Source organism: Mytilus trossulus, chromosome 3 (assembly GCF_036588685.1).
Source record: "Mytilus trossulus isolate FHL-02 chromosome 3, PNRI_Mtr1.1.1.hap1, whole genome shotgun sequence".
In the NCBI taxonomy this organism is placed as follows: Eukaryota; Metazoa; Mollusca; class Bivalvia; order Mytilida; family Mytilidae; genus Mytilus; species Mytilus trossulus.
Window position 1 is genome coordinate 70,476,853 of NC_086375.1, and position 27,891 is coordinate 70,504,743.

General features: G+C 30.9%; 1 protein-coding gene across 2 annotated transcripts; it reads left to right on the forward strand.

Annotated features, from left to right (window-relative positions):
- The first annotated feature begins 261 nt into the window (after positions 1–261).
- LOC134712277 (U2 snRNP-associated SURP motif-containing protein-like) lies at positions 262–27,891 on the forward strand. 2 transcript variants are annotated; one of them, XM_063573669.1, is made up of 24 exons: positions 262–376; positions 1,501–1,599; positions 2,668–2,782; positions 3,184–3,302; positions 3,975–4,066; positions 5,396–5,535; positions 6,356–6,423; positions 7,745–7,910; positions 8,261–8,478; positions 9,287–9,330; positions 12,626–12,730; positions 14,360–14,426; positions 15,125–15,309; positions 15,755–15,917; positions 16,695–16,774; positions 17,391–17,478; positions 18,858–18,965; positions 19,887–20,028; positions 21,620–21,748; positions 23,422–23,506; positions 23,904–24,030; positions 25,149–25,259; positions 26,153–26,262; positions 27,653–27,891. In XM_063573669.1, the coding sequence occupies exons 1-24, from the start codon at positions 314–316 to the stop codon at positions 27,765–27,767; spliced, it is 2,739 nt and encodes a 912-aa protein (XP_063429739.1). In that variant the 5' UTR covers positions 262–313; the 3' UTR covers positions 27,768–27,891. The 2 variants fall into 2 exon arrangements, with proteins under 2 accessions (XP_063429739.1, XP_063429738.1); XM_063573668.1 differs by lacking the exon at positions 6,356–6,423 and adding an exon at positions 6,452–6,519.

Sequence of the window (27,891 nt, forward strand, 5' to 3'; positions counted from 1 at the left end):
GACTTTTGTAACTCGCAACTCGACTTTTGCAACTCGCAACTCGACTTTCGTAACTCGCAACTCGATTTTTTTAACTCGCAACTCGATACTCGACAACAAGTGAATCTCGCCAGAATGTAGTCAACCAGTTGGTGTTCTTTCGAATTAACACGAAGTGTTGAGCATGCACTAATAATCAATATATCTCAATCATGGATTATAAAAAAATGAATTTATATAGTTTAATATAGGATGAAACACGTGTCGGTGATATGTCCGGAAAATACTCCGAGATTGTACTAAATTTTATCTATCATCAGTGTTAAGAACCAAAATGGCGGACAAAAATTTACCTTGGGGTTTGAAAAATGACAAAATTACCCCTGGTTCAGTTAAGGTGACTAGTTTATGTCATATATCTCATTTATAAAGCACACTTGGTATTGTCCACCTTTAAGGACTGATCATAGAATGCAAGCGTTATCTTGTCTTGCACATCTCATTCCGATATTCACATACTCGAGCATAGTCTTAGTATGGAAATATTATGTTGTCTATTTCAGTATTTGCGACATAACAACCAGAATTCTGCAATCAAGAATTCAAACATTAGTCCATGTTAATGAAACCTGCTTATGGGTATATTGTCTATTTAAAACTAGGCTTGTCAAAATTGTAAATACATTATAGAGGGGGATAGGACCTTTAGGCTTTATCAGGATTTCGGGATTGGGTGTTTATAAGCTCGGGATTGACCCTTTCGGGATCTGGGAATTCTTTTTTCGACCTTCTGGATTTCATGTTTTTAAGTCCTGGATATCGGGATCTTGTGTTTTTAAGCCCGGGATTTCGGGATCAGGACCCCTCCTAGTCCTACCCCCTCTCATTATATAATCAATGTCATTGTCACCCTCATTAAGCATTATTATTCATATTGCATGTCATGATTTATGACTGATTGCTTCAGATCACAAAATTTCACTCTAAAAAGGAGTTACGCATCCTTGAATTTTGCGCTGTAAAAAAAACTGGGAAGAACACTGAAAAAAGTAAAATCACAAAAATACTGAGCTCAGAGGAAAATCAATACGGAAAATCCATAATCACATGGCAAAATCAAATAACAAAACGCATCAAAAACAAACGAATAGACAAGAACTGTCACATTCCTGACTTGGTACAGGCATTTTCAAATGTAGAAAATGGTGGATTAAACCTGGTTCTATAGCGCTAACCCTCTCTCTTTAATAACAGTCTCATCAAATTCTGGTATATTTACATGATGCGTTAAATAAACAGTCACAATAAATAAAATAGTCAAAATATTGTTTATAAAAAAAGTTTTGAAAAAAATAACATTTTTTCCATGATGATGGTATTGCTTCTGGCACTAACCAACTGAAACTTCCTTTGTAATGGAATTGACCTGAAACTTTATATAACCCCGGTATGTATTTAAGGAATTGGGCAGTAACACTAGTTTTATAAAATTGATAATTTAAATTTTGTTTTCATTTGTAGGCTATACCAGAGAGCAAATTAAAAGCATTTGAGATAGGAACAATGAATATTGGTAAAAAGGCATTGTCAAAAAGAGAACAAGAAGAATTAAAGAAAAAGGTAAAAAGTCTATGTTGATACATTTGTACTTTAAAAGACATTTGATACAATAACACAAAATAAATTTGTGTTAGTCAAACACCACAGTGACACCATGTCTAAACATTTTTGTAGGACATGTTGAATTGACAAAAATGTTTAGACATGGTGTCACTGTGGTAGTGTGGTGTCTGACTAATAGTCAGACACCACAGTGACACCATGTCTAAACTTTTTTGTAGGACATGTTGAATTAACTTACTGTAACAGTCTATAGCTAATGCAATTTTAGTTAGCATGGTTGTGATAATTGTGAGAGAATTTTTTTTATATCTAAATTTAAATCTGTAGCAAAATTATCACAGAAACATTTAGTAAAATCAAATGTTTTAAATTTCTAAACTGCAGATTTAAATGTCTAGATGGTTGTACTTTAATAAAGTAAAGGAATGGATATCCACTTTTTTATTTTGAAAATATTTTGTGAAGGTGGACTATTTCTGAGCATTTTTGGTCATGTTGACCATGGTTTTAAATATTTTACCAAATATTATTCAATATATAGAAACTGAACCATCTGAAACTTTTATTTATTTTATTTATTTAATTATAGAGATTAAACTATAAAAAGAAATTGAGTGTGAAATATATTTAAATGTTCAATAAATAATCCATTTAAAATCAAGGGAAGGTAATTATATTGAATTTGATAGGAATAGAATAGAACAATATTTTTCAAGAAAATAAGACCTATTTTTAGTTGATATTTCATAAGTATTTATTAAAAGCAGTTCTCTCTTTAAATTGTAACCAATTCTATCAATCACTCTGTATAAACCATATGATATAACTGTGATTTTGTTAACATCAACATACTTTTAAACGATGCAAATGACCCCCAATTTTTATATAAAAAAGGAAGTACTGGCTAATAAAGTCAAGAAGTCTTTTACAGAAGTTTTAAAAGAAATCTATAATTGAACATTTAGACAACCCCAGCTACCTTAAAATATGTATCCACCATCATCTGTACTTAAACTGTTCTCTGAGATTCTGACGTTATAACTGTAATGTTTTGATATTATATAGGAGGATATGAAGGCTGCAGCACAAGTGTATGAAGATTTTGTAGCCTCATTCCAGGATACAGGAAAACAGCAGAAAACATGGGTTAAAGGTGGAACTGTTAATCCAGGTGCTGGCAGTAAGTTTGTTAAATATATAATCTTGAGGAAAGATTGTCATCTTTATTGAATAATCTTACATACTCAACTATATATTGAGGATTCTTTTTCAAATTTTCCAAACATTGAACTAAATAATATAACTTTTAATCAGCTTCATATCTTTTTTACCAGTTTTAATTAGAGTTTACAATATGTACAAAATAGAATAAAGTTTAACTCAGAAACCTGATAACAAACTTCAACATATCTATGAATTTAAGTATTTATAACGATGGTACATATATTCAATAGAAAGAAGGCTTCAATTTTGACCTTAGTATCCAAAATAGAACAAATAGGTATCACAAAATTACAAACTTTAAACTGGCAGTTCAAATATTTTTGATAAATCAGAAAATATTCCACATTTATTTTTCAGAGCATGAAACAAATGCTAAAGCTGAAAAAAAGAAGCTTTACAAACCAACATCAAAACTGGCCGAGTTAGCTGCCACATTCCAGTCTGTAAAGAAGGACGCCATTAAACAAGAGGATCAAGTAGGTTACACATTTATTATTAATCTTGGAAATGATTTCAGCTGGCTGCTCTGAAAATGTTTTATTATATTGCATCTGACTCCTATGAATAATTATCAACATTAATACAGAAAGATGAGAAAGTTCTTATGTTTAAAGTTTCTTGGCTGAAAAATTTTGCCTTTTACCTGCATCACCTGTAGGTGTTAAAGAAGGTCTTGTAACTGCTTGACCACATCCGTCCTTCCATCTGATAAACTTTGTATGAAAGGGAATTATTATATGTTTTTGGTCTGCAGCTTTATGATGTTGAGTTGTAGCTAGTGTGTAAAAACATTTGTTTTCATAGACCAATTCCAGTATGCAAAACTTTAAAACACTCATTTTGTATAGGGACAGTTTTCATCAAAATTAAAATAAGTAGATGTGGTATTATTGCAAATGAGACAACTATCCAAGTTTTTTAAGCCTCACTGATTTAAGGGAATGATCAATAGTGCTTCAATTTATATGTTACCTTAATCTATTGCATTGTGCATACAGGATAACTAAAATCATGTTTATATTGTTTATAAGTGCAAATTTTAATATTTGGGCACAATTATACATCATTATAATCACATCATGAAATAAATTGTTGTATGCATTATTGTTGATTATATTTTGGATAAATGTTATATTTTTTTCAAATAGTCAAATTCTCAGTCCAACTCAGCAAAGAAACCACCAAAGAGAGATGAAAAGAAGAAAAGTCAGTTAGAACAATTTAAAGAAGAATTAAAGCAGTAAGTGCAATAAAACAGGAATTTCTCGTTGCATTGTGACCTTCTGCTGTTGTCTGCTCTATGGTCGGATTGTTGTCTCTTTAGCACATTCCCCATTTCCATTCTCAATTTTATGTATACATATAATCATTAATTTCAGATAAGGTATTGAAGAGTTATGGAACCATTTCTTGAAAATAGTTGCAAACTGTCAATTTTTATACGCCCGTCTTTTAGACGGGACGTATTATGGTATACCGTTGTCCGTCGTCCACACTTAGGACAATAACTCAAAAACACTTTCACCAATTTACATGAAACTTAAGTGAATTGTTTATATCTATTGACGTAAGCTCCCTTTCGTTTTTTTTTATTTCAGATTTTAAGCTTTGGATTTATGGGGCTATATTCATAAAAAAGGGGGGATTTTCAACACTTCGGACAATAACTCAAAAAGGCTTTCACCAATGTCCATGAAACTTTGGTGAATTTTTTATATCTATTGATGTAAGCTCCCTTTCAATTTTATAAATTTCAGATTTTACATTTCCGTGTTATGAATTTTTATGCTTAAAAAAGGGGGGATTTTCCAATTTTGGGACAATAACTAACACTTTCACAAAATTTATGCAACTTTGATAAATTGTTTATATCTATTGACATAAGCTCCCTTTCCATTTTTATAAATTTTAGATTTTACGTTTTCTTAAGTAATGAATTTTTATACTTTTTAAAAAGGGGGATTTTATGCAACTTTGGTGAAACTGAGAGCAACAGGCATATCATGTGCTAAAGCGCAGTCCTTTATTCACACTTTGTATGGTAATAGAATTATGTTGGTTCTAAAAGGGAGGCCACTAACTAAGTTAAACATCAGGTGGTAGCCTTAATAGTGCCAAATTATTCATGTTTTGTGTCAATGAGTACACCTTAGTGTGCATGGTTTTTTTTGCTATTTTGTTTTGGGGGGGGGGGGGGGTGGAGAAGGGTCTATTTGAGCAATGCTCACAGTATTTTAGTTGATGTTTTAAATTCATTTTAAGCATAAAGATTAGCTAAAAGGATGACTGGTACATCATGCACTCATTGCACAGCTCTTAACAAGGTGTAATGTTCATTAAAACAACTATTTTGTTTTGGCCATATACAGGTGTACTTGATACTTAATTAATAACATACAAAAGAAAGATCCTTTCTCATAAACAGTAGACATTCACAAATAAGTATTTGCTCATAATTTGTGATATTGTACCAAATCGTTTGATGTTTTACTTACATTATATGGCACTTGCAGACCAATGTTAAGACAACATTTGTAGTAAAATTGATCTAAACTTTATTTATATTTAGAATTCAACGAGAACGAGAAGAAAGGCACAGAATAAAGAAGGTTTTAAGAGGAGAAATACCCCCTGATCCGGGTGAATCATTAGAACCTCAAGATCTCAATAATTCAACCAAATATGACCCATTACCAATAGATGATAAAAGTAAGCTTTATATTAAAACAAGGAGGTGTGGTATGATTGTCAATGATAGAAATATGACCAATTACCCATAGATGATAAAAGTAAGCTTTATATACAAGGAGGTGTGGTATGATTGCCAATGATAGAAATATCCATAATAATTCAAATGACTAGGAAATAAGAAATTATAGGTTTTCAACAATGAAGTAAACCAAAAGGGTATGTTCACCTATAAAAGGCCCAGACATGAAAAAGTAAAACAAATCAAGCAAGAAAACAGTACAGCTTGAATTATCACAATACAATATACAAGCATGACAGACATGAACTAACAACAACCACTGATAACAGGCTCCTGACTTGGGACAGGTAGTTAACAAATGTTTTTCTTAGTCCATTTTTAACCTTCGGATATTTATTGTTTTGCATATTGTTAATGGAACCATAATTCTATAAGATTCATAGCAACTGCACTCTGATTTTTCATCAACTTTTAAATTTTCTTAACATTGAAAATTTCTAATTTGCGTGTAATTTATTATCTGACATGTTTTTATGAAAGTCATTGAGGCTGTTCCATAAAAACATGTGGCACCCAGGGATGGCAGTTTTAAATCGCTACTATGGGTGGGTGTCATATATTTTTGCAAAGTGGAAATGTAAGTGAAATTTTAATTTGCCTCTGAATGTGATTACCCTCATCCCTGGGTACAATGTTTTATTGGAACAGGATTAGGATTTTTTACTTGTCGTCTGATAATTTACATTGTTGCTTAAACTGATATTTGTTAGATTGATTATGTTACTTTGTTTTCATCAGTTTTGTTTGATTTATTTGCAGATGACCCATGGGCTGACCCATACAATGACACGACTACTAATATGTATCTTAAAAACCTAAATCCAAAGGTAATTGTTGAAAATTTTATTTTTTTAGGTGGTCCTTTTGCTGACCCCAATGATGATACAACCACAAATATTTATGTTGGAAACATAAATCCTAAGGTACAATAGAATGAATGTTGAATGAGATTGCATGAAGCCCATTGTTTTAGATCAGTTGTTCATTTATTTATAGGCCTAGAAAAAAATGTTGGTTGCATGGAAATTTAGGTCTGTCATTGAATGATCAGTCAGCTTTTGCTTGTAAAAACTGGGGATAAAAATATTGAAAAGAAAATCTACTTAACTTAAAATGTGAAACCACAAGGAGTTGGAAAATAAGTGAATTCTATTTCATAATTATTGTGATTGGGATATAACAGTCACAGGAAAGTGGCTACACCAGATCTAGTTTTGTTTCCTCGTAACTATTTTCCCAACTAACTTAGTAACTCTTTACTAATTAACCTTTATCTGTCACATAGTTCCATCACATATAATATAATTTATTTGGTGCACCAAAAAAGATTCTGGAATGCTAAACTGGTCATATTTAATGTCCTTCATCTTTTTCTTGTTTACAAACTTCTGTAAATTTGAAAATTGAAAAATTACACTCCATTTTGGTCTCTCTTTCCATGTAAGAAAGATAACATGTTAAATTTGATACAAAATTCAGAGAGAAAAAAAAATCATAATTCAAAAACTCCTAACTCTGTGTTGTACAAAACTGTTTTGTCTGTGTGTTTTACGTTTAGATTGAATTTTCTGTCTTTTCATGTTGAAGATGTACAATTGTAGTCTTACTTTTTATGTAATTTATATTTGAGTATGTTTCTGAGAAAGAAAAGTTGTCTATTAGTGAAATATTGAAAGAAACTGCAATTTTCTTTTGAATGTGGTAATGTCAATTTCCATATACATAGTGTATTGACAAGGAAATTAACATTTTATATTGTGTTCATGTAAAATCCATAAAGTTATTGTCTTTATACTGTACTGCAGTCAAAAAAATTCTGTTGCTCTGCAATTTTTAATACTTCCCTGAATGGCCTCTGACAGTAAGCTGATTTGCATAATGATTTACCGAATGGCAGTTAGTAGAAATCACTGGACTGGCTCAAACTGAAAATATTTGATTGAATTAAAATAAAATGTGACAATCAAAATGACAAGCATATCTAAATATGATCAACAATAAAAATATGTATGATCAAAACAAGGGCATTTCTCCTTTCATATGCCAAGTGATTTATAAAAATAAAAAATATAAAATGATTGTAGATAGGTCATATCTATATGTTAAAAATACAATTTTTTTTGAAAACCTTGATTTTGAAATCTTCAGATGTCAGAACAACAGTTATGTGAATTGTTTGGTCGCTATGGACCATTGGCAAGTGTAAAAATAATGTGGCCTAGGACTGACGAGGAGAAAAGTCGAGGGAGAAATTGTGGTTTTGTTGCTTACATGAACAGAAAAGATGGTGAAAGAGCCTTAAATAGTATAAAGGGTAAGATTTAACCTACATCTGTTGTATGTCTTAACAATAGAATGTTAGTGTCTAATTAAAAAAGCCTGTTCTTTGAATATTTAGTTTTAAAAAATATATGTTTTAACAGTAAAAAAACTTTCCTAAGATAGTGTGAATTAATTATCACTGTATTATCTGGAATATAAATAAGTTCTAGATCCTGTTACAGATGTATGTAAGTGTAAAAAATTAAACCGCTATTGGAAATTGTTGTATTTCAAGTCCATATTATTTATAGGCTGCAGATATTTCAACTAACTAAATTAATTATGAAAAATAATGTTGTTTGTGGTTTGTTTCTATTTTGGAACCTGAAAATCTAATAACAGGAAAAGATGTGATGAGTTATGAAATGAAGTTAGGTTGGGGTAAGGCTGTGCCTATACCACCCCACCCTATTTACATACCACCAGCTTTAGCTGAGCTGACACAACCACCACCACCCTCAGGGCTTCCATTTAATGCTCAACCACATGATCGACGACACAGGCGGGGCAGGGGATTTGGCAACATCCCACCCCCAGATAAAGATGAGGATATTGACAAGGTAATTTCATAGAAGTGGTCAGCCTTTTGTGCTGACCATTGGTTTGATTTTTATTTTATACAAATCTGTTTGGTAAGGCAGCAGATGGGGAATGTTCTTGCTAAAAGGGGTAATTAACTAAATTAGGGGTCTTTTTATTTCATTCAATAATCTCTAGAACTTCAGTATGAGTTCAACATTTTTTAAGCATATATACTGTTATTCTGAAGTGCATGTTTACTAATCAAATCTAGTTGAATATAAACGGAAGGCTTCTAAAAACCACCATTGTTTGAAATAACAAGTACAACCATGAAATTAAAGACAGACACAGAAACATCAAGCTTTATCAACAAATTTGAAAAACGTTTTCTCTATGCGGTCATCAGTTTCTAAAGACATGCATTGCATATGATGTTCGACAACAAGGAAAATCAAAAGTACATTATAAATCATCTAACTGTAATTTCAATAAAAAAAAAATAATAATAAAGAAATTACAAATACACACACATGTTCAAACAAATATTTAAAACTAGCTGTACTTCATTCAAATTTATACTTTTTAAATATTTTCATCTATCAATATTTTATTTACATTGTATACTATGCTTTTTCCTCTGCAAATTTTCATTTTTCATTTGAAGGACAGAAAAAAATTACTTCAAAAAAGAAAGAAAAAATATTTTAAAAACATATATTGTAATGAAAATGAATTTAAATCATAGGAAAGAGATCTTTATAAATGAAAAATGAAATAATCAGGGGTTTAGTCTAAGAATCCATACTTAAATGAGCTTAATTTGGTTTTTCAAATGCGATTCTCCAGATTTTAGCCAAGGCTGTTGTGAAAGTGGTAATTCCTACAGAAAGGTATATTTAATTCTTTGTTAAGATGGTTGTTTAAGTTAGGCTTTAAACAAATGTTATTTTGAGAAGAAGGATACAGATTTATGCTGGACAACAACGACAGAACCAAGTCATCATGGTGGACAGATATAAGAAGCTGATACTTAATCAGTCAATAGTAGCAATATATCAAGATGGCTGATATGAAATGAGATGCTGGTCAATAAAAACAAATGATAAGATGGATATAAATATGCAATAAGTTGTTAATGAAATTACTTTTTATAGTTGGAAATATAGTTTTAAAAAAGGGGGGGGGGGCAAATTGATAGCTAGGATATGGGTTTGTCTGTTCAGTTCAATTGACATTATTTTTGAAGAATAACCCATTTGATAAATTTAATGAAAGATTATGCCTTTAAAGTCACAACACTGAAGATTTCTATTGACTTTGTAAAAATGTCCCAACAACAAATGACTCATATTGAAATCCTATTTGACTTCTTACTGCATATTTTATCTCAAAAAAGAGTACCATACTATTTCTTAGGTACATTTGTTATGTAAAAGACTGGTTTGAACAAACTGTAAAAAACTGAAATGTAGGAAATTGTATACTGTTATTTGTATCATTATGCCTGTAAAATATTAGATAAGAGAAACATTGATTGCTTGTTTGCTTCTTATAAAATGCTTAAAGTAATCTTTTATAAATATCTCAACCTTTCCAAATTTTAATAATTCTATTTTGATATGCAGTGTACAAAAATGATTGCACTACATATATTGGCATACTATTTAAATCAGTTCTCTTTATGGATTTGATTAGTAGTAGGAGACTTTTCATGAATGTGCCAGACTTAAAGAATGTTACCACTTCATTAATTATGACATCTGCAGAAGCAAACAGGGACTCAATATCTTTAATATACTTTTTGAAACCATATCAGTATAATTTTAGGGAATTGTTCAGATTATCAAACATTTAACATGAAATCCCTATTTAGATTTTAGATGATGACTTTTGGGCAATTTTTCATTTCATTTTAGAATTTAGATAAATCAATATAGCTATAAATCGATGTATCAAAAACTGAAGTACTGTATCACTCTTATGGTTTGAAAGAGGAGTTACAAGTCCTTTGTACAAAAAAAAAGTTGTTTCCACTACAAAATAGTAACTATATGAAAAAGAATATATGTCTGTTACATTCCAACCAATTAACCAGATGTATTTCAAATAAGTTGCTCAAACAAATTTGCAAATGACTTTAATGCCAGAGGCAGTAGTCTAGAGAAGGTATATATTTGGGAAATATTTGGCCTTGTAGATTTGCGTGCAATTAAGACCTATGCAACCAATAATAACAAATTTATAGACACAATAGAAGGGCAATCAGAAAATGCAACTATAACCTTTGACTTGGTGACAAAGTTTTACTGTGATGACATTAAAGTATCTTTGTAAGGCAAATTTTGTCAGATTTTAAGTTAACAATGGGGAAATGTAAGAACATTTTAGGTGGAAAAAGGTTTACTATGCTTGAATAGATACACACATAATGGAACCCATCCTCTGGAAAGATCTATTTCAGGGAGGGTTGTTCTTAAATTTTCTTTCAATATGTATAAATCAAACCGTTTTATATTACAATTTTAGTTAATCGTCAGACTTTTTATCATGTTTATGATAAATCTAAAATTCCCATGAAAAGGAAATATTTAAAATTATACTTCTTCAATGATTTATTAGAACCTCAAAGATTCTACTTTTCATTCTGAAAATTGGATTTTTGTTTAACTAATTCTATTTTCAAGCTAGTTTGACCCCCAAATTATACCTTCTCCTATGCAAATATTTGGTTTTATCAATGATGACACATATAGACTTCATGAGTTCAAGCCTGGAGATAGGTTTTTTTTCAATCGTTGAATTGCTTGATCATGCTGTAATTTTAATATTTGATTCAGTTATGAAGACAAGTATTATTTTCTCATAACATCTATGGTGATTTTGAAATTCCATTATACTTGTACCATCTAACATTTACTTTCTTGAAATCAGTTTTTGACCTTTTTATTCAAACTATCAGTCCATGCTTTCAAAAAATAAGCAAAAGTGTTAACTGTTAAATGGGATCACATCTAATTTAATTCTATTAATTTTAAATCAGCAGGTTTGGGAGTTATATCATAGTATAGTTATTGAGATACATGTATAAGGAAACCTTTATTTTGATTAATATTTATAAGAAAATGATGAAACTGCTTTGATAGATTTGATATCTAAATTTCTCAGATTGATTGAACATTTAAAAAACAAACAGATAGTTTTAAGATGATGTAGACCTTAAATGCATATGCTATTGATACTGTTATAGAAAGAAGTATGAATAATCAAATGATGGGATTAACAATATATGGACAAAGATGGTTTTTGCATGCGTTCTTATTGTTGTATATTTATAACAACTGAATTTTGCTTTGAATTTACAGTACTATGTTAACTATTCCCTTTTACAATAGAATGCTGTTTTAACTATTTGTTTCAGTCATTTTGAAGTAATATGTCCATTCTTTTCATCTTATTCAAATCATGAAAACAAATGAAAATATTTACAAAATGACTGAACTATGATTGCCTGAAGATGCTGAAAGAATCTTGTGTTTAAAAACATTCCCATAAAAAAGCATTGAGAATAAATATCAATAGTTACATGCAATTAGATTCTGTTTTATATGATAATTTCTCACTTTGAAATGAAATAAGATGACATAAAAATTAAAAAGAAATGTGCAATAGTTTATGCAAAAATGGTAGTTCTTACAAAAATGACAGATAATTATAGATTAATGTTTTAAAAGAATAATTATGGAAATTTGTATGAAGATGAAAAAAACTTTATCCTTAATTTTCATTGATAACCCATTTCCCTTGGCAATTTCAAACAACCACATTTAAAGAGGAAACCCAGTCTACCAATATATACTGTGGATTGATTTACATCAAATGTCCATAAATTATTTTTTTCAAAAATCCCTAATATAAATAAATAAATGAATCCACAGTATATGTCTTATATATAAAAAAAAAAAAGAAGAAAAAAAAGGGGGCCATCTTGTGAACTTTTATCTAACTATGAAAATTGATATTATATTCATATATATGCATATTAGATCTGTTGCGATTCAGCAACATTAATATAATTTTAACCTCCTATGCTACATTTGTGATATTGGGAAAGTTTATTTTAAATGTAGTAGAATGGGCAGACAGAAGCCCTGTGACATGTTTTTGGATTGGGTATTTTGTTTTCAGAAACTTATTATGTGTGATACATCGAATGATAGAGTTTGTGGTACGAGAAGGACCAATGTTTGAAGCCATGATTATGAACAGGGAAATAAATAATCCAATGTTCAGGTAGGTGTTCATGATAAAATAATTATTGTTACGCATGCCTTCCATAGTTTTATATTCATGTTTATAGTTTCTGCCTGGATGCTTTACAATATATTTGCCCATTTTGGTATTATTGTATATTTTAAAAAAGATATTGGCAACTGAGAACTTTCAGACAAAATTATTTTTTTGGCCAGAATTTTTTTTTTGGAATTTGTATAATGGTTTACATGGCACTGTTTATAAGCAATGAGTTGTTTACAGCAATCAACCAGTGCAATCTTATTTACTTAACTTATTAACAATACAAGAAGAGATTACTAGAGATTTATGATATATCCATAGTGTTACACAGAAATAGTACTATATCTTTAAATTAATGTTTGTTAGTTCTCAGTGACAACTTAACCTTCTCCTTTGTGGCATTGTGATGGTTTGTACATGCACTTTTTAACACTAAGATCCTTGGTAAAGATCAGTGTGTTCATTTCTACCATTGCTTTTTATGCTTTGTATCCTGTTGGTCTCATAAATGGAGCTATTATAGAATTAGAAATTCTGTTATATTTACCTGTAGGTACAAATAATCTTTCTGAGCATTAAAAAAAACCTCAAAAACTATAATATAGATGTAAGTATTCCTTTCTTTTCATTTACCAATGAAGTACTTATCTTTAGAAAAAGTGCTTTATACTTTATTGCTCTGTATGCAATGTTTCTATGGTACAGTTTTAAGTTCATCTCAAGAGATTTTTGGAGTACCCATAGCTTCCATGTAGACAGCAACTTAATTGAAATTCATTGATGTTAAACTGTATACTTAGTATTACAGATAAATTTCACATGAGCAATTTTTCATAGTTTATTGGATTCAATTAATTTTGACTTCTATAAGCATTTGTCTTAAGTCAAGTTCTTCGAAATTAAATGGCTTTCAATGTCAGAATGTATCTCTTAATGAGAAAGCATCATCCAATAAAAAGTAGGTCACTCTGACCAGTTCTGATCCTTTATTGACCTATATTAAGTTCATATGTCAGTAACTAAGTGTCTGACTGACTATTAGACATAGCAAGGCCAGATCTTCAATATTTTCTTATGGTGTGTTGAATTATTTATAGCAGCATCTTACAAATAATAGGTCACTTTGACTTGTATATCAATACTTCATTGAATAATCCACTTGTACATTCTGACGTTCATTCACAGATACTAATCTTATTACTTGATTTAATGTTTTATTTGAGAAAGTATTACAACATCTCTTAAAAAACTAGGTCACCTAGACCTTTCTATCACATGTAATTGTCTTGATAGAATTAAAAAGTTTGAGTATATATCTTACAGTTATTTGCAATTAGTTACAGGGGAGTTAGTTGACTCTAATGAATAATTTACACTTGATTATTATTAAATTTTCATTTTCTTTTCTCCGATACTTAATCCAGTTAATTTTTTTAATCCTTTTACGCAGAATTTGAATTTACTTTAATAAGTCATCTAATTATAATTATTCTATATGAATTGTCATGCCAATTTTGGATTGAGGTGAACTAAATAACATTTGTAAATAAGAAGCATAGTTGTTACATGTTAAGGCATATCCTGCTTGCACAACAGAAACATGTAATTAATTTGATGTTTTTGTAGGTTCCTGTTTGATAACCAAAGTCCAGCACATTTATACTACAGATGGAAATTGTTCTCAATACTGCAGGTAAAACATACATGTCAACCATTCTAAAGATAAATCCTGAAAGTACTGGTGAATGAATGACACACCAACCATTCTAAAGATAAATCCTAAAAGTACTGGTGAATAAATGACACACCAACCATTCTAAAGATAAATCCTAAAAGTATTGGTGAATAAATGACACACCAACCATTCTAAAGATAAATCCTAAAGTACTGGTGAATAAATGACACATCAACCCTTTTAAAATAAATCCTGAAAGTACTGGTGAATAAATGATGGAGATGAGATCATTTAAGTTTAATTCTCAAAAACGTTTTTTTTTGCATTCTTGGTTGGATATTTTCCCTGGGCAGTCAAACTTCCTCCACCAATAAAAACTGGCTGTCACAAAGCGGTGCTTAAAAGGGGTGTTTAAATCAATCAAATTTATTGCATTCTCAAACACTAACTTGGCTATTTTCATGGTAGATATTAAATGGTGCAATTAACCCTACACAAACATTTCACTGAACATTTAAATCCACTGTAAAAGGCCATGAAGTGTGAACTCAGCAAAGATTAATCTGCCAAATATATGCCTTAAAACACGAAACACAACTGGATATACAGTAAATAAAGATTGACACGGTCAAGGTCCCTTTCTAAGGACAGTCACATATAATGGGACAATGTTAAGGTTTTTTTTTCTTCTATTTATGCTTTCCTTTAACTTGTAGGGAGATACCCCTTATGCATGGAGAACAGAAGAATACAAAATGTTCAAAGGTGGATCAACATGGCGACCGCCTGTCATGAATCCATACACACAAGGCATGCCAGAACATCTAATTAAAGATGCAAACTTTGATCCTCCACCTAAGGATGTACCTACAGGCCCAAAGAAAGGATCATTAACAGATAGGTAAGGTCAAGGGTAAAATAAGACGTACCTACATGTCCAAAGAAAGGATCATTAACAGATAGGTAGGTTCTAAGCATTGATCATTAATTAGTATTCTTGGTTTGCCGTAAGATCTAAGAAAGGGCTGTTCCACTAAGAAATATAGAAAAGATGATTCAAAACTCAGAGCTGTACTTATAGTTCTATATGAGATAATACTCATTAACAGATATCTTTTGTCTTTGGTCTCAGACTAGGTCCAAAGAAAAGATTATTTTAAAATAGATAGGAAAATATACTAATCTAAACTAGAAGTTTTTTCAGTATCAAGCTTGCAGAAAGAGGTTGTACATTCATAAGATTTCTAGAAATAAGTCAAAATAGTATAATCTGGTGACACATGACTTTATAGTGATTATTTTTTTAACCATAACAGACATAAAGTTCCATATTCTAATCTTTTCAGTCAAAGAGACAGATTGGAAGATATGTTACGAGACTTGACACCAGAGAGAGCAAAGGTTGGGGATGGTATGGTGTGGTGTTTAGACCATGCTGAGGCCGGGGAGGAGATCGTAGAGTGTATATCAGAATCATTATCCATCTTACAAACTCCCATTCCTAAAAAAGTAAGAAACAAACAATGTCAAATATTTCACATTATAAAATACACAGATAATAGTTTTACATAACATTTCAAACCAGAATGATGAGTCCTCCATCAATAAGAAATATCTGAAATTTTGACATTCTTTTATTTTTAAAATGCCATTTCTAAAATGAATTATATTTTTTTTGCATTAACAGGCAAATTTATGACAATTATTGTTTTATGATACTGTGTAAACACTAATTTTCATGGTCTTGTATCCAAAAGTAAGTTCGTGGGGATTAATTTTCGTGGCTTTTAAGATTAGAAAACAGTTATGTAAATGTCACTTTATAATTGACATTATTCACTTATAATTTATCAGAACTTTCACCGCCATTTGGAAAAATCAATAAATTCATTTCATAGTAACAGTGAGCACTAATCAAGTGTTGTAACCTGCACACGCTAATTGGCTTTTACACACCTTTGATGTTTTATCCAAGGACAATGATTGTGTAATTAATGTATTACGACTTGATGGCATTACATCGATGTCTAATCAATTAACCTATTTATCTTAATGTATGCATTTATGTTCATCAATTATATAATTGTCAATTAGATTTTGTCAGATCATAGCATAATGTAAATTTACAGTTAAATTTTCGTTGGGGTTTTTATTTTGTGGATAACTCTTATTCACGAAATAAACAAAATTAAATCCCCCATGAAAATTTCTGCTGTTACAGTATGTATAAAAGAAAGATTGTTTTTTTCCTTTCATTTTAGATTGAAATACAATTTTTTATTTTAGATTGCCAGATTGTTTTTAGTGTCAGATATCTTATTTAACAGTAGTGCTAAAGTTCCCAATGCCTCATTTTTCCGGAAATGGTAAGTTATTTTTTATCAACAAAACTTTTTGACAGAAAGGGATTTTGCGCTGCTGATATTTTTAAGAAAAAAGATTTAGATAGAATAAACACTAGAGGATTTTTTGTTACTTTCATATGAAACTGCTATAATCACTGTAAAAGGCAGATTTTTATTTCAGGTGATTGTATTATATCATAACTGGTTACCTGAGTTTATTCCCCATTTTTAAACAGAAATCTTTTAAAATCCTCTGTAAGCAACCTCATTTTCTGTGGTCTTTTGACTTACTATAATTAAATGTGTAGCTAAGAAGTTATACATGATAGAACTTTTGCATCTGAGAGATAAATTAAATTGATGTTTTTTCCCATTTTTTCTGGAGACTTGTTGAGTTTGAATTCTAATAATATATTCAGGTATCGATATCATCCTGCTGACTGTTTTACTTGTGAGCTAGCGTGTAAAAAAACTGGATACAATGTGAACAAAACAGCACATTTATACATCATTTAGATGGTAAATGTCCTGAATACTTATTCATATTTGTTATTGGATTTAAAGCACTCATTCTATAAGCATCGGATAAAAGTTTGTAATTAGTGATTCGTTACATGATATTTGTTTTGCTCTACAGTTTTCAGATAAAACTTCAAGAGATATTTAGAGATATACATGAAACGTATTCAAATATTGATGGAAGATTGAAAGCTGAACAATTTAAGGTAAGCTAGTTTTACTGTACAAAGATCATAATGTAAAATTCTTAAATAAAGCAACTTCATTAAAGCAATATAATTATGTATCCTTGTGCTATCTACCATGTGTTAGCATTGTTTGAGGGGATTTTTATTATTCCAAGGTTTTTCAAAATTTTATTTATTCTATAGCCTGTAAAAAATAATTATTAACATTTTTTATAAAAAAAAAAGATTGGTGTAAATGCATGTCAAATCAGTACTAAATTTGGCATATGATTGAACAAACTGTGATTTATTGTTGAGCCTTTGACTTTTGTCGCAGAAAGCTCTACATAGGAGTAGTGAGGCGGCGGTTATTGCAGCAGTGGCAGCGTTAGCTTACTTCTGAAAAGCTTTACATTTTAGAAGGTGGAAGTTCTGAATGCTTCATATTTTGTATATAAATGCCTCATGTTACGAAGTTTCCGTCAGTCACATGTGCAATATACGTGACCTCATTCTCATGGTTCAGTGTCTACTTGAAAAAAAAGTAAAGATTTTTTGTAATGGTAAATTCTCTCTTATTACAAGTTATAGGAGAACTATATTTGGTTTGTGCGTACCTTGCAAGGTCCTCATTTCGTCAAACAGTTTTCAACTGACTTACCTCATTTTATGGATCAGTGAACAAGGTTACGTTTTGGTGGTCAAGTCCATATCTCAGATACTAAAAGCAATAGGCCTGGTATATTTGATGTATGGAAGCACTGTAAAGTGTACATATCCAACTGGTAGGTGTCATCTGACCTTGACCTCTTTTTCATGGTTCAGTGGTTATAGTTATGTTTTTGTGTTTTGGTCTGTTTTTCATATACTGTATGCAATAGGTCTACTATATTTGGTGTATGGAATGATTGTAAGGTGTAAATGTCTGCTTGGCATGGTTCATCTGACCTTGACCCCATTTTCATGTTCATTGGTCAATGTTTGGTTTTCTTGTTTTATGTTAACTTTGTGTGACAGTTGTTATAAAGCTTTATATTTAGGTCTATCAACATAATATCAATGATTAGTAAAGAAGGCGAGACATTTCAGTGTGTGCATTCTTGTGGAATTTTTTTTTATTGCGAACACAATTATACCTTACCACAGATTCACCTGATAGTTACCTGTCCATTTAAACTCAACCAATGAGTGATAGATTTCTCTTAGAAGAAATTGAAAGGTCCCAGTGAATAAACAATACCTGTTGTATTTGTTCAATGGGAACTATCAAGTGAATCTGTGGTAAGGTATAATTGGGTTCACAAAAAAGTTTCTGTTATGGATCTTACAACACGAATTAATTTCATTGAATTATAGATAATATTTTAAAGAGAAAATATTTCAGTTTTGAATATAAATCATTTTCAATTAATTTTCAGCAAAAAGTAATGGGATGTTTTCAGGCATGGGAAGACTGGACAGTTTATCCAAATGATTTTTTAATTAACTTACAAAATATTTTCCTTGGACTTGTACCAAACACAAAGGTATGTGACCTGCACATATTATCTTTTGCTATATATTGTGGATTTTTGCTCTAATAACTGCAATTTTTTCCAATGAATGCCGACTGGGTAACTAAGAACAAGAATATTCAACATTAGATACTATTTATAACAATAATTCAATAGATTAAGACATGAAATACTGAGAAAATAAACAAGCATCATTGGCATTATTTTCAATAATTTCAAAAGCAATATTTATAAATATGAAATATGTAAATACTGTTAGGCTGTTAGCCTGCCTAAAATCTCTCCCATGTTCACAGCAAATAGAAAAATATATGAATAGCAGTATCTCAAGTGCAATATACTAATATGAAGTATGTATTAATTATTGTAGAATGTGGTCTTTTTATACTACATAAAAATGTAAAATATATACAATCAGGTGTCTATTACAAAACATTCAAATGTTTTCAGTGACATGGCATTCAATACCAATGAAAGTAAAGTTGAAATAAAAATGAGATAATCTATCGTAGATAGCACCTTATTATGATGTGAAAAAATGTTAAAAAAAAAGACTGCTTTGTTTTATGATGATGGTCATTTACCTGGAATTATTACTATACTATCGGAAGGTAGCATGAATACTGTTCTAAGTAGATGTATTCATTGCTCAAGCTTATGGGTGCAATATATATCTCAATAGGATCATATTCACTAATAGGCAATTACTCTTTTATTGAATAACAAGGCCTTAAAACTGTTACAACATATCCTGTCAATGAGTACCTCAAAGCTGTATTTTCACTATTGTGATATTCCACACTATTTTCCTGATGTTCTGTTGAAAATATGTTGCAATTCAATAATAACTAACCCAATCCTACCTCTAACACAAACTAAAGTATTTTAGGTCAGTGAATAAATGGTATGTAATGCAGTAAATATGTTTTTTAGGCATTGGTTGAAGCAGTTGAGTCTGATCCCGAAGATTTAGATGGTGCTCCTTTAGATGACAGTAAGATAAAAGATGATTCTTTAGATGGTAAACCATTAGAGGATTTGGATGGAGACCCTTCAGATGTTGATGGTGCTCCTTGTAAGTATTATATCCATATTTTTCAACTGTCCAGATAATAAAGCAATCCTTCTTATATTCTTTTTAAACTGTTAAAAAATATTTCAGAAGACCAGTCAGAAGTATAAGTCACAATATAAATTTCTCACGGGGTATATCTGAGGGTGTATTAAGTTTTACCATTAACCATCTGTACATAAGTATGTATTTTCCATAGTTGGTTTACGTTTTCAGGGATCTCCATGGATAAAATTGATCGATAGAGGAACTTTCACCATCACAAACCGTGTCTACACTGTACAGTGTAGTGCGATTGAAAAAATTTCATCCCTCCATATATATTAATTGCTGTTTGTAACCATTCAAATTCAAAGCCTTCATGGTCCCCCCTTAGTCAAGAATGACCAAAAGCTGTCATGAAGGTCCCATTGTAGTTTTCTTGCTATTTTTGGTAATTTTTATGGGGGTTAAAAATCATGTGAAGCTTATTTTTCAGGGACACTCAAATTCAGAAGTCATTACCAGTATGGCTGATTTGCAGCAACAACAAAACAATTCGTACAGGTTGTGTAAAAGGTTAAAAAAGTTTGCAAAGCAAATGTTGACAAATGAAAAGGTTTTTAATGACTATATCTAGCAAATTGATGCTGTGCAACATGCATCTTTCGAGTGGGAATATAAACTGGAAACGCGGATTAGATGTATAAATTTGATTGTAAAATACGAAATGAATTTGGAATAACGATATGATATTTCTTAACAGGATATATTTAAGTTTTTACCTTTAAACTTTTAAAGTAATTCTATATTACCGTTACAGTAGTACTCCAGTTATTTGTGATGAAATAATATTTTCTGTTCTACGTCTTATTTTGTACTTCTTAAAAAAGGGGGATGCTGATTGCGTAAGTCAAAATAAAAGCAAGTGTTTGATTTGTTAAACTGTTTTCTTAGTAACTGGATTATTAATTTATTTATTTGATCTAAATTATAAGAAGCATTTGCTGAAACTTAGTTGAATAATTTGACAAATGAATCATCTATCTTCAGATAGTATTCTCCTGTCTGGTTTGATAATCTACCAGTACAAGTGATAAGCCATTTTAAACCCGCATATCCCTCAGGCGTTAGAACTGTATTGGATTATAATATAAAAAAGCCTAAGGGTTATGCAATTACATGCATTTGATTATAATTGCCACCAAAATGGCGTCGGGCTATAAAAAATGATAACTGCTTTGAACGATGGCGGAAGGCAAGTTAACGATTGCGTATGTCATTTAAATGATGGCGCAAGACCATTCAACAACATGGCAATAGTATCTCTTACTTTAAAAATTATTATTCATGAAAATAATTGTACTGTACAAATTGAAGGTATATACATATATGATACAGATCTAAGTAGTATTAATATACTGTGTCTGAATATGCAATAAACTTCAAGCATACATATGTACAGCTTACAATTTAAAAGTATAATCTTCTACAGGTGTAGAAAAATAGTAAAAAAATGTGTGATTTCCGTTACAAACTATTTAGGTAGTATATTTTTTACTGCAAAATGAAAACCATTTGATGTTTTATATTTAAAATAAAATTGATCTTACAGTGATAGATGATTTAGATGGAAAACCATTAGAAGGTGAATCGCCTAATACACAGCCCACAACACCATCAGCCTCTAAGTTTGTCAAGTCCAAATGGGAGGCTGTAGATGAAACAGAATTAGAGGCTCAAGGTTTGGATATGTTATTATTCAAAATACTATAGATAGATTGACCAGTTTGTGTTAATTGAATATTTAAGTTATTTTTTCAGTATTTTACATTTGATGGAGTTTGAGTCAAAACAACGGCTCCCAGGTGTATGTTCTTGTGTTGTATTTTATCCTTTGAATTTTGAAGAATCTTAATTTTTATAAGTCCCAACATTACAGCTGTGCATTAAATGCCTGGAAAGATTGACTGCAATTTTTTAGGGCCCTGCCGAAAAGGCGGGTCGCCCTATAGTGATCAGTCTGTCCGTCCGTCCGTAACACTTTCGTGTCCGCTCCATATCTAGAGAACCATAATGATTTCATACTTTATACTTTACATGTATATTAACCACCACCAGAGGGTGTGTCATGATGTATGTACAACTTCCTAGGTCAAAGGTCAAGGTCAAAAACTTTGGTTTCAGTTGACAACCCTGTGTTCTTTGGTGAAGATCGTGTCCGCTCCATATCTAGATAACCGTTATGATTTTATACTTAATACTTAACATGATTATTAACCAACACCCAAGGGTGTGTCATGATGTATGTACAACTTCCTAGGTCAAAGGTCAAGGTCAAAACCTTTGGTTTCAGTTGACAACCCCGTGTCCTGTGGTGAAGATCGTGTCCGCTCCATATCTAGATAACCGTTATGATTTCAAAGTTTATACTTGTCATCCATTTTAACCACCACCAGAGGGCGTGTCATGATGTATGTACAACTTCCTAGGTCAAAGGTCAACGTCAAAAAAACTTTGGTTTCAGTTGACAACCCTGTGTTCTGTTGTGAAGATTGTGTCCGCTCTATATCTTGAGAACCATTATGATTTCAAATATTATACTTGACATCCATTTTAACCAACACCAGAGGGTGTGTCATGATGTATGTACCACTTCCTAGGTCAAAGGTCTGTCTGTCTGTTGGTCTGTCCATCGCTAACAAATTTTATCCACACTATATTTTGAGAGGACAGCTGTTATTATTTCATACTTTATACCTGACAAACATTTTCAACTTAACATATATATTAAATGTGTCATAATGTATGCATCCTAGGTCAAAGGTCAGTCCGTTGGTCTGTCCATCCGTTCGTTGTTCTTAACAAATTGTGTCCGCTTTACCTCTCGAGAACCGTTAATATTTCATACTTTATACTTGGTGGGTCATATTATATTGAAGGCATAATTCTAAAAATATGTGACAAATATCAATTGGGCAGCATCTTTAAACATTGTTCAAACATCAATCCATATATCCAGAAGTCACCTTAGAGTAGTCAACAATGAGTTCACATCATGCAGTCATATCACTATTATACTATGAAAGTAAGTTGAGAATATTTATCAGTTTTAACTTAAAATCTTAGATTAAAATCACATGTGAGACTATGTAATAACTTCCAAATAATGCTTCATATCAGATTATCCATACAACTTATTTACCCCACATTATTGACAGCGGGGCCCAAAGAGATGGCTCCCATCTCAATGAAATCTAGTTTCATTGTCTTTCGATATCATCTCTATTTTCTTGTAATGCTAATTGGTAAAATGGTTTGCAGGACTTGTCATACATACATCTATTTACTTGTCTGTTCTGTTTTCTGTTAAAGTCTTTGGTAGAGTAGTATTATTATTTACATATTTTTTTCTAGCGATGACAACATCGAAATGGGACTTATTAGAACAAGAAAATGAAGAAAAACCAGAAGAAGATGATGACGAGGATATCGATGGACAGTAAGTTAATTTAAGTTTACAATGTATAATGTGCATGAATATAACATTCATATCCTTTGCCTGTTGTGATATTTCAAGATATAATTTGGTTAAAATGCAGCTACAACATTTACAATTAAGGGGAGCTAAGTCTGTAATTTACTATCTTTCTAACAAAAAGTTATCAAGATATTACTCAAATTACCTGACACACAAAAACAAAAAACCTACCATTTCTAACTCAGGATGAAAGTAACTTCAAAATAGGATAGTTTGGTCACCAGGGTTTTTTCTTACATTTTTAAAATTCTTCTAAATTCTTACAAAGACTGGCACTTAAATAAATAGAAGAGAAGTTGTCATGCAGTAGATTTTTGGTCAACAGAAAATGTTTAATGATCCAATTGTACTTTTACAGACCCCTAGAAGATGGAGAAGACTCGCAGAACAACTCTGATGAAGAAATATCAACGTTCAATAGTAGTGCTGATTTTAGAAAACAAGTAATGACAGAAGAAAGAAGAGCAAAATTAAGAGAAATAGAGGTAATTGAAATGACTTGACGTGTGAATTATAGAGTTTAAAGCTTAGTATTTCTCATCTGTCTTTAAGGAAATTATACTTTACAAAAAATTGAAATTGTTTTTATTAAAATCTTATATTTAAGGTGGTACCCAACACTTTCACTAAAATTAATTTGGCTCGTTTGATTTTAATAAAATTTTGTGTCATAGTATTCACTTTGACCCTTTAACAAAAATATAAAAATTTAAAAAATTTAGAACCAAACGTTTTGTCAGAAAAACTACACTGGTTATATAGCAGTTTGACAAACACCAATTTTAATCATTGAGAAGCTTAATATTCTTTTTACAACACAACGTAATTAAAACGTTTAGCTGACTTTACAGAGTTATCTCCCTGTAGTGTTAGGTACCACCTTAACAGATTTTTAAGAGACCTTAGAAAATATTTTAAAAGTTAACAAATTCATAAATTTTTCCTTATAATATGTCTTATTAAAGAGATATTGTCAATATTTGTTATTTTTCATGCTCTAATATTTGTTATTTTTCATGCTCTAATATTTGTTATTTTTCATGCTCTTTGTACTGTTCCAATAAATTTTCCTAAGACTGTGCTGCAAGTTTGTTTGCCTTTATTCCTAGTAAGTGTATTACTAATATTGCAGAACAGATGGAAATCACCTTTATTGTAAATTGTCAATCAAAATATATTAAGTAGTTTACAAATTCTTTTATAATAATATGCAATTTGCTCAAATCAAACGTTACACACAAACTAATATGTTTCTGAGTGGGTTACACACAAATTAATATGTTTCTGAGTGGGTTACACACAAACTAATATGTTTCTGAGTGGTATAACCCACCTGCCTGAGGTAAAAAGGTTTTTGATAAGAGGAATAAGTAAGTCCATCTTGAGGAAACGATGATAGTCCGTCGGAAGGGGACGATAAATGGCTGACCTGGGTCAAGAGAGAGCCATATCTCTTGCATGTTAAAGACACCCCAAGTAGATTTCGAAAAAGAGCAGGCTTATGACGCTACAAGGCAGCACTAGCACCTGAAAAAAGTGGAATATAAGTCCCAATCCACTATAAATAAATATGTTTAAAACTAAACTGTATTTTACTTTTCAGGTCAAGGTCATGAAATACCAAGATGAGTTAGAAGGGGGGAAAAGGTCAAGGAAATCACACATGTCATTACAACAACAAGTAGAACATTATAGAAAGAAACTCTTACAGAAGGTATGTATAGAGCAAACAAACATTTTAAGGTTATCCATTTTAATTTATTTTGTGTAATTCCTAAACTGATATTTTTTGTTTGAAATATGATGTATGTTACTACTTACAAGTAAATTGCAATGTAGCAAATATGGCAAAGTAAAAAACAAACAAGACTTCTTCGAATAACACTGTTTTTAGAATAATCAGTTATTTTGAGAATTTAGGTTAATATTTTGTTCTGAAATACTGTCTTTTCTTATTCTGTTCCTTGAAAAAACTGCAAGCAAACATTTTTTATGGTCTGTATAAAAGTGTCCTAAGATTAAATTTATTATAAATTTGAAGGATTTAGCACTCTTCAAGTTGGTAATTTACCTTCAAATTTACTAAATATTTTGTGCTGGTTTCATTGCCAAGGTAGAATATTAGGAAAGGGTGTTTTGACAAGTAGTTAGATAATTATTACATCTTCTGTCAGTCACACTTAGTAATAATAATTAGACACTTTGATAGCTATTTCTTTCAAATTTTATATGATACTTTTTTCAATTACTTGAAAAAAAATTAATAGATTAACAGCATTGTGTATTATTTTTTTGTTTTTAATTCCCATTTATGGGCATTATGTTTTTCTGGTCTGTGCCTCAGTCTTTTCATTCATCCGTCTGTCCCGTTTCAGGTTAAAGTTTTTGGTTGAGGTAGTTTTTGATGAAGTTGAAATCCAATCAACTTGAAACTTATTACACATGTTGATAATGATATGGTCTTTCTAATTTTAAATTAGAATTCTTACCCCATTTTCACAGTCCACTGAACAAAGAAAATGATAGTGCGGTTGGGGCGTCCATGTACTAGGAACACATTCTTATTTTTAGTCATTTACCTTTCAATTGTATCATTATTATCAACAGGAAACAGTTGATTCTCCTAGAGAGGGGAGGAAAAGACACAGATCTCGTTCACAATCTCCAGCATACAAGAATCCAACAGACAGCCCTAAACGGCCTAAAAAGTCAAAAAGGTAAGAATTCCTGAATGAGTTTTGGAAAGCTTGAGCTAAAAGAAGATTTATCTGTTGATTATCTGATCAGCCTTTTTATTTTACTCTCATATAAATTCTTGTATTTCTGATCATTAAGTAAAATTGTGTAGTCAACTCCCAACTTGCCAACTTCATAGATATAGGAAGATGTGGTGTGAGTGCCAATGAGACAACTCTCCATCCAAATAACAATTTAAAAATTAAACCATTATAGGTTCATGTTTGTTTATGTTGTATTTTATGGGAAATACTGACAAATCTCTGTTCAGTGAAAGATAATGGTTTCAACTTTCTTTTAAGTATTATACTTGATAAATAGCATAGCCATCAACAGCAGAATTACATAACTTCACAACAATTAGTTACATTTGAATATATTCTAGAAATAGGATGTTCAAGTTAAAATTGAAAAACAAAGGTAGATTAACCAGTTATCCGACTAACTAATTATCACAAAGAAGCTTAAGTGGTTAACATTAACTTTAATAGTGTAGTACCATTAAAATATAAGGAATATTTGGGATGTATATGGTATAATTGACAGAATGAACATTCTCTAATTTTCATGCTATTTTCACATTTCCTGACCGGTTTGAGAAAAATGTTTCTAGAATCATATTCAAAACAGTGTGGTCCTGGCCATTGATTGACGACCTAAATTATCCCATTGACTGGGACAGATTAGGTGAACGTTTGTCGGTAACAATCACTGCTCACTATGTACTTGTTAAAGACACTGAATCTGTGGGGTCATCAAAGGTTCTCAACAACTAAATAAAGCAATTCGAAAAACGAATCCGGAATAAAACGATGTGTTGATTTATATCAATAATATAAATCAAAACATAAAGGTTATTCCTGAATAATTTTTCGAATTATTTTATTATTAAAGGCGTAAAGAACCTTTGGTGACCCCACAGTTTAAATTCTGTAAAAAGTCAGAAGTGAGCAATGATCGTTACAGACATTCGTTCACCTAATCTGTCCCAGTCAATGGCATAATTTAGGTCGTCAATCAATGGCCAGGACCACACTGTTTTGAATATGATTCTAATCTCTAGTGAAAAATTTGTTCTCAGCAAATTAAATGATTGATTACTCTCAACAGTAAAATTTAAAAAGCTTGGCAAAGCCTCGCGCTTTAAATATTAAAATTTAACTGTCTCGAGTGGAGAAATATCGTGACACACTTGTTGCAGTTGTGGAATCTATATATACCAGATAAAACCCAAATAATACAATTACATTAAACATATAAAGAAAAAAGTTTATAAAAATTGATACTTTAAGAATGTTTGTCAATAGAATGTAATGATGTTATATTGTAATGTGAACCATCTAAATACATTACTTCTTTATTTCATTGTAGTCCCAAAAGATCAAGAAAGTCAAGATCAAGGTCGCGAACTCCAAGGAAAAGGTCAACATCCAGAAGTCCTAGCAGACATCGACATAAACACAAGAAAAATAAATATAGAGACTGATATATATTTAATTTATTTATATGCTTTGTTGTATGAACATACTGTCCACAAAATGATGTATCAGTTAAATCTGACTAATTGGGCATTTAAAGAAAACCTAGGTGTTAAAATCAATCAGTTCGGA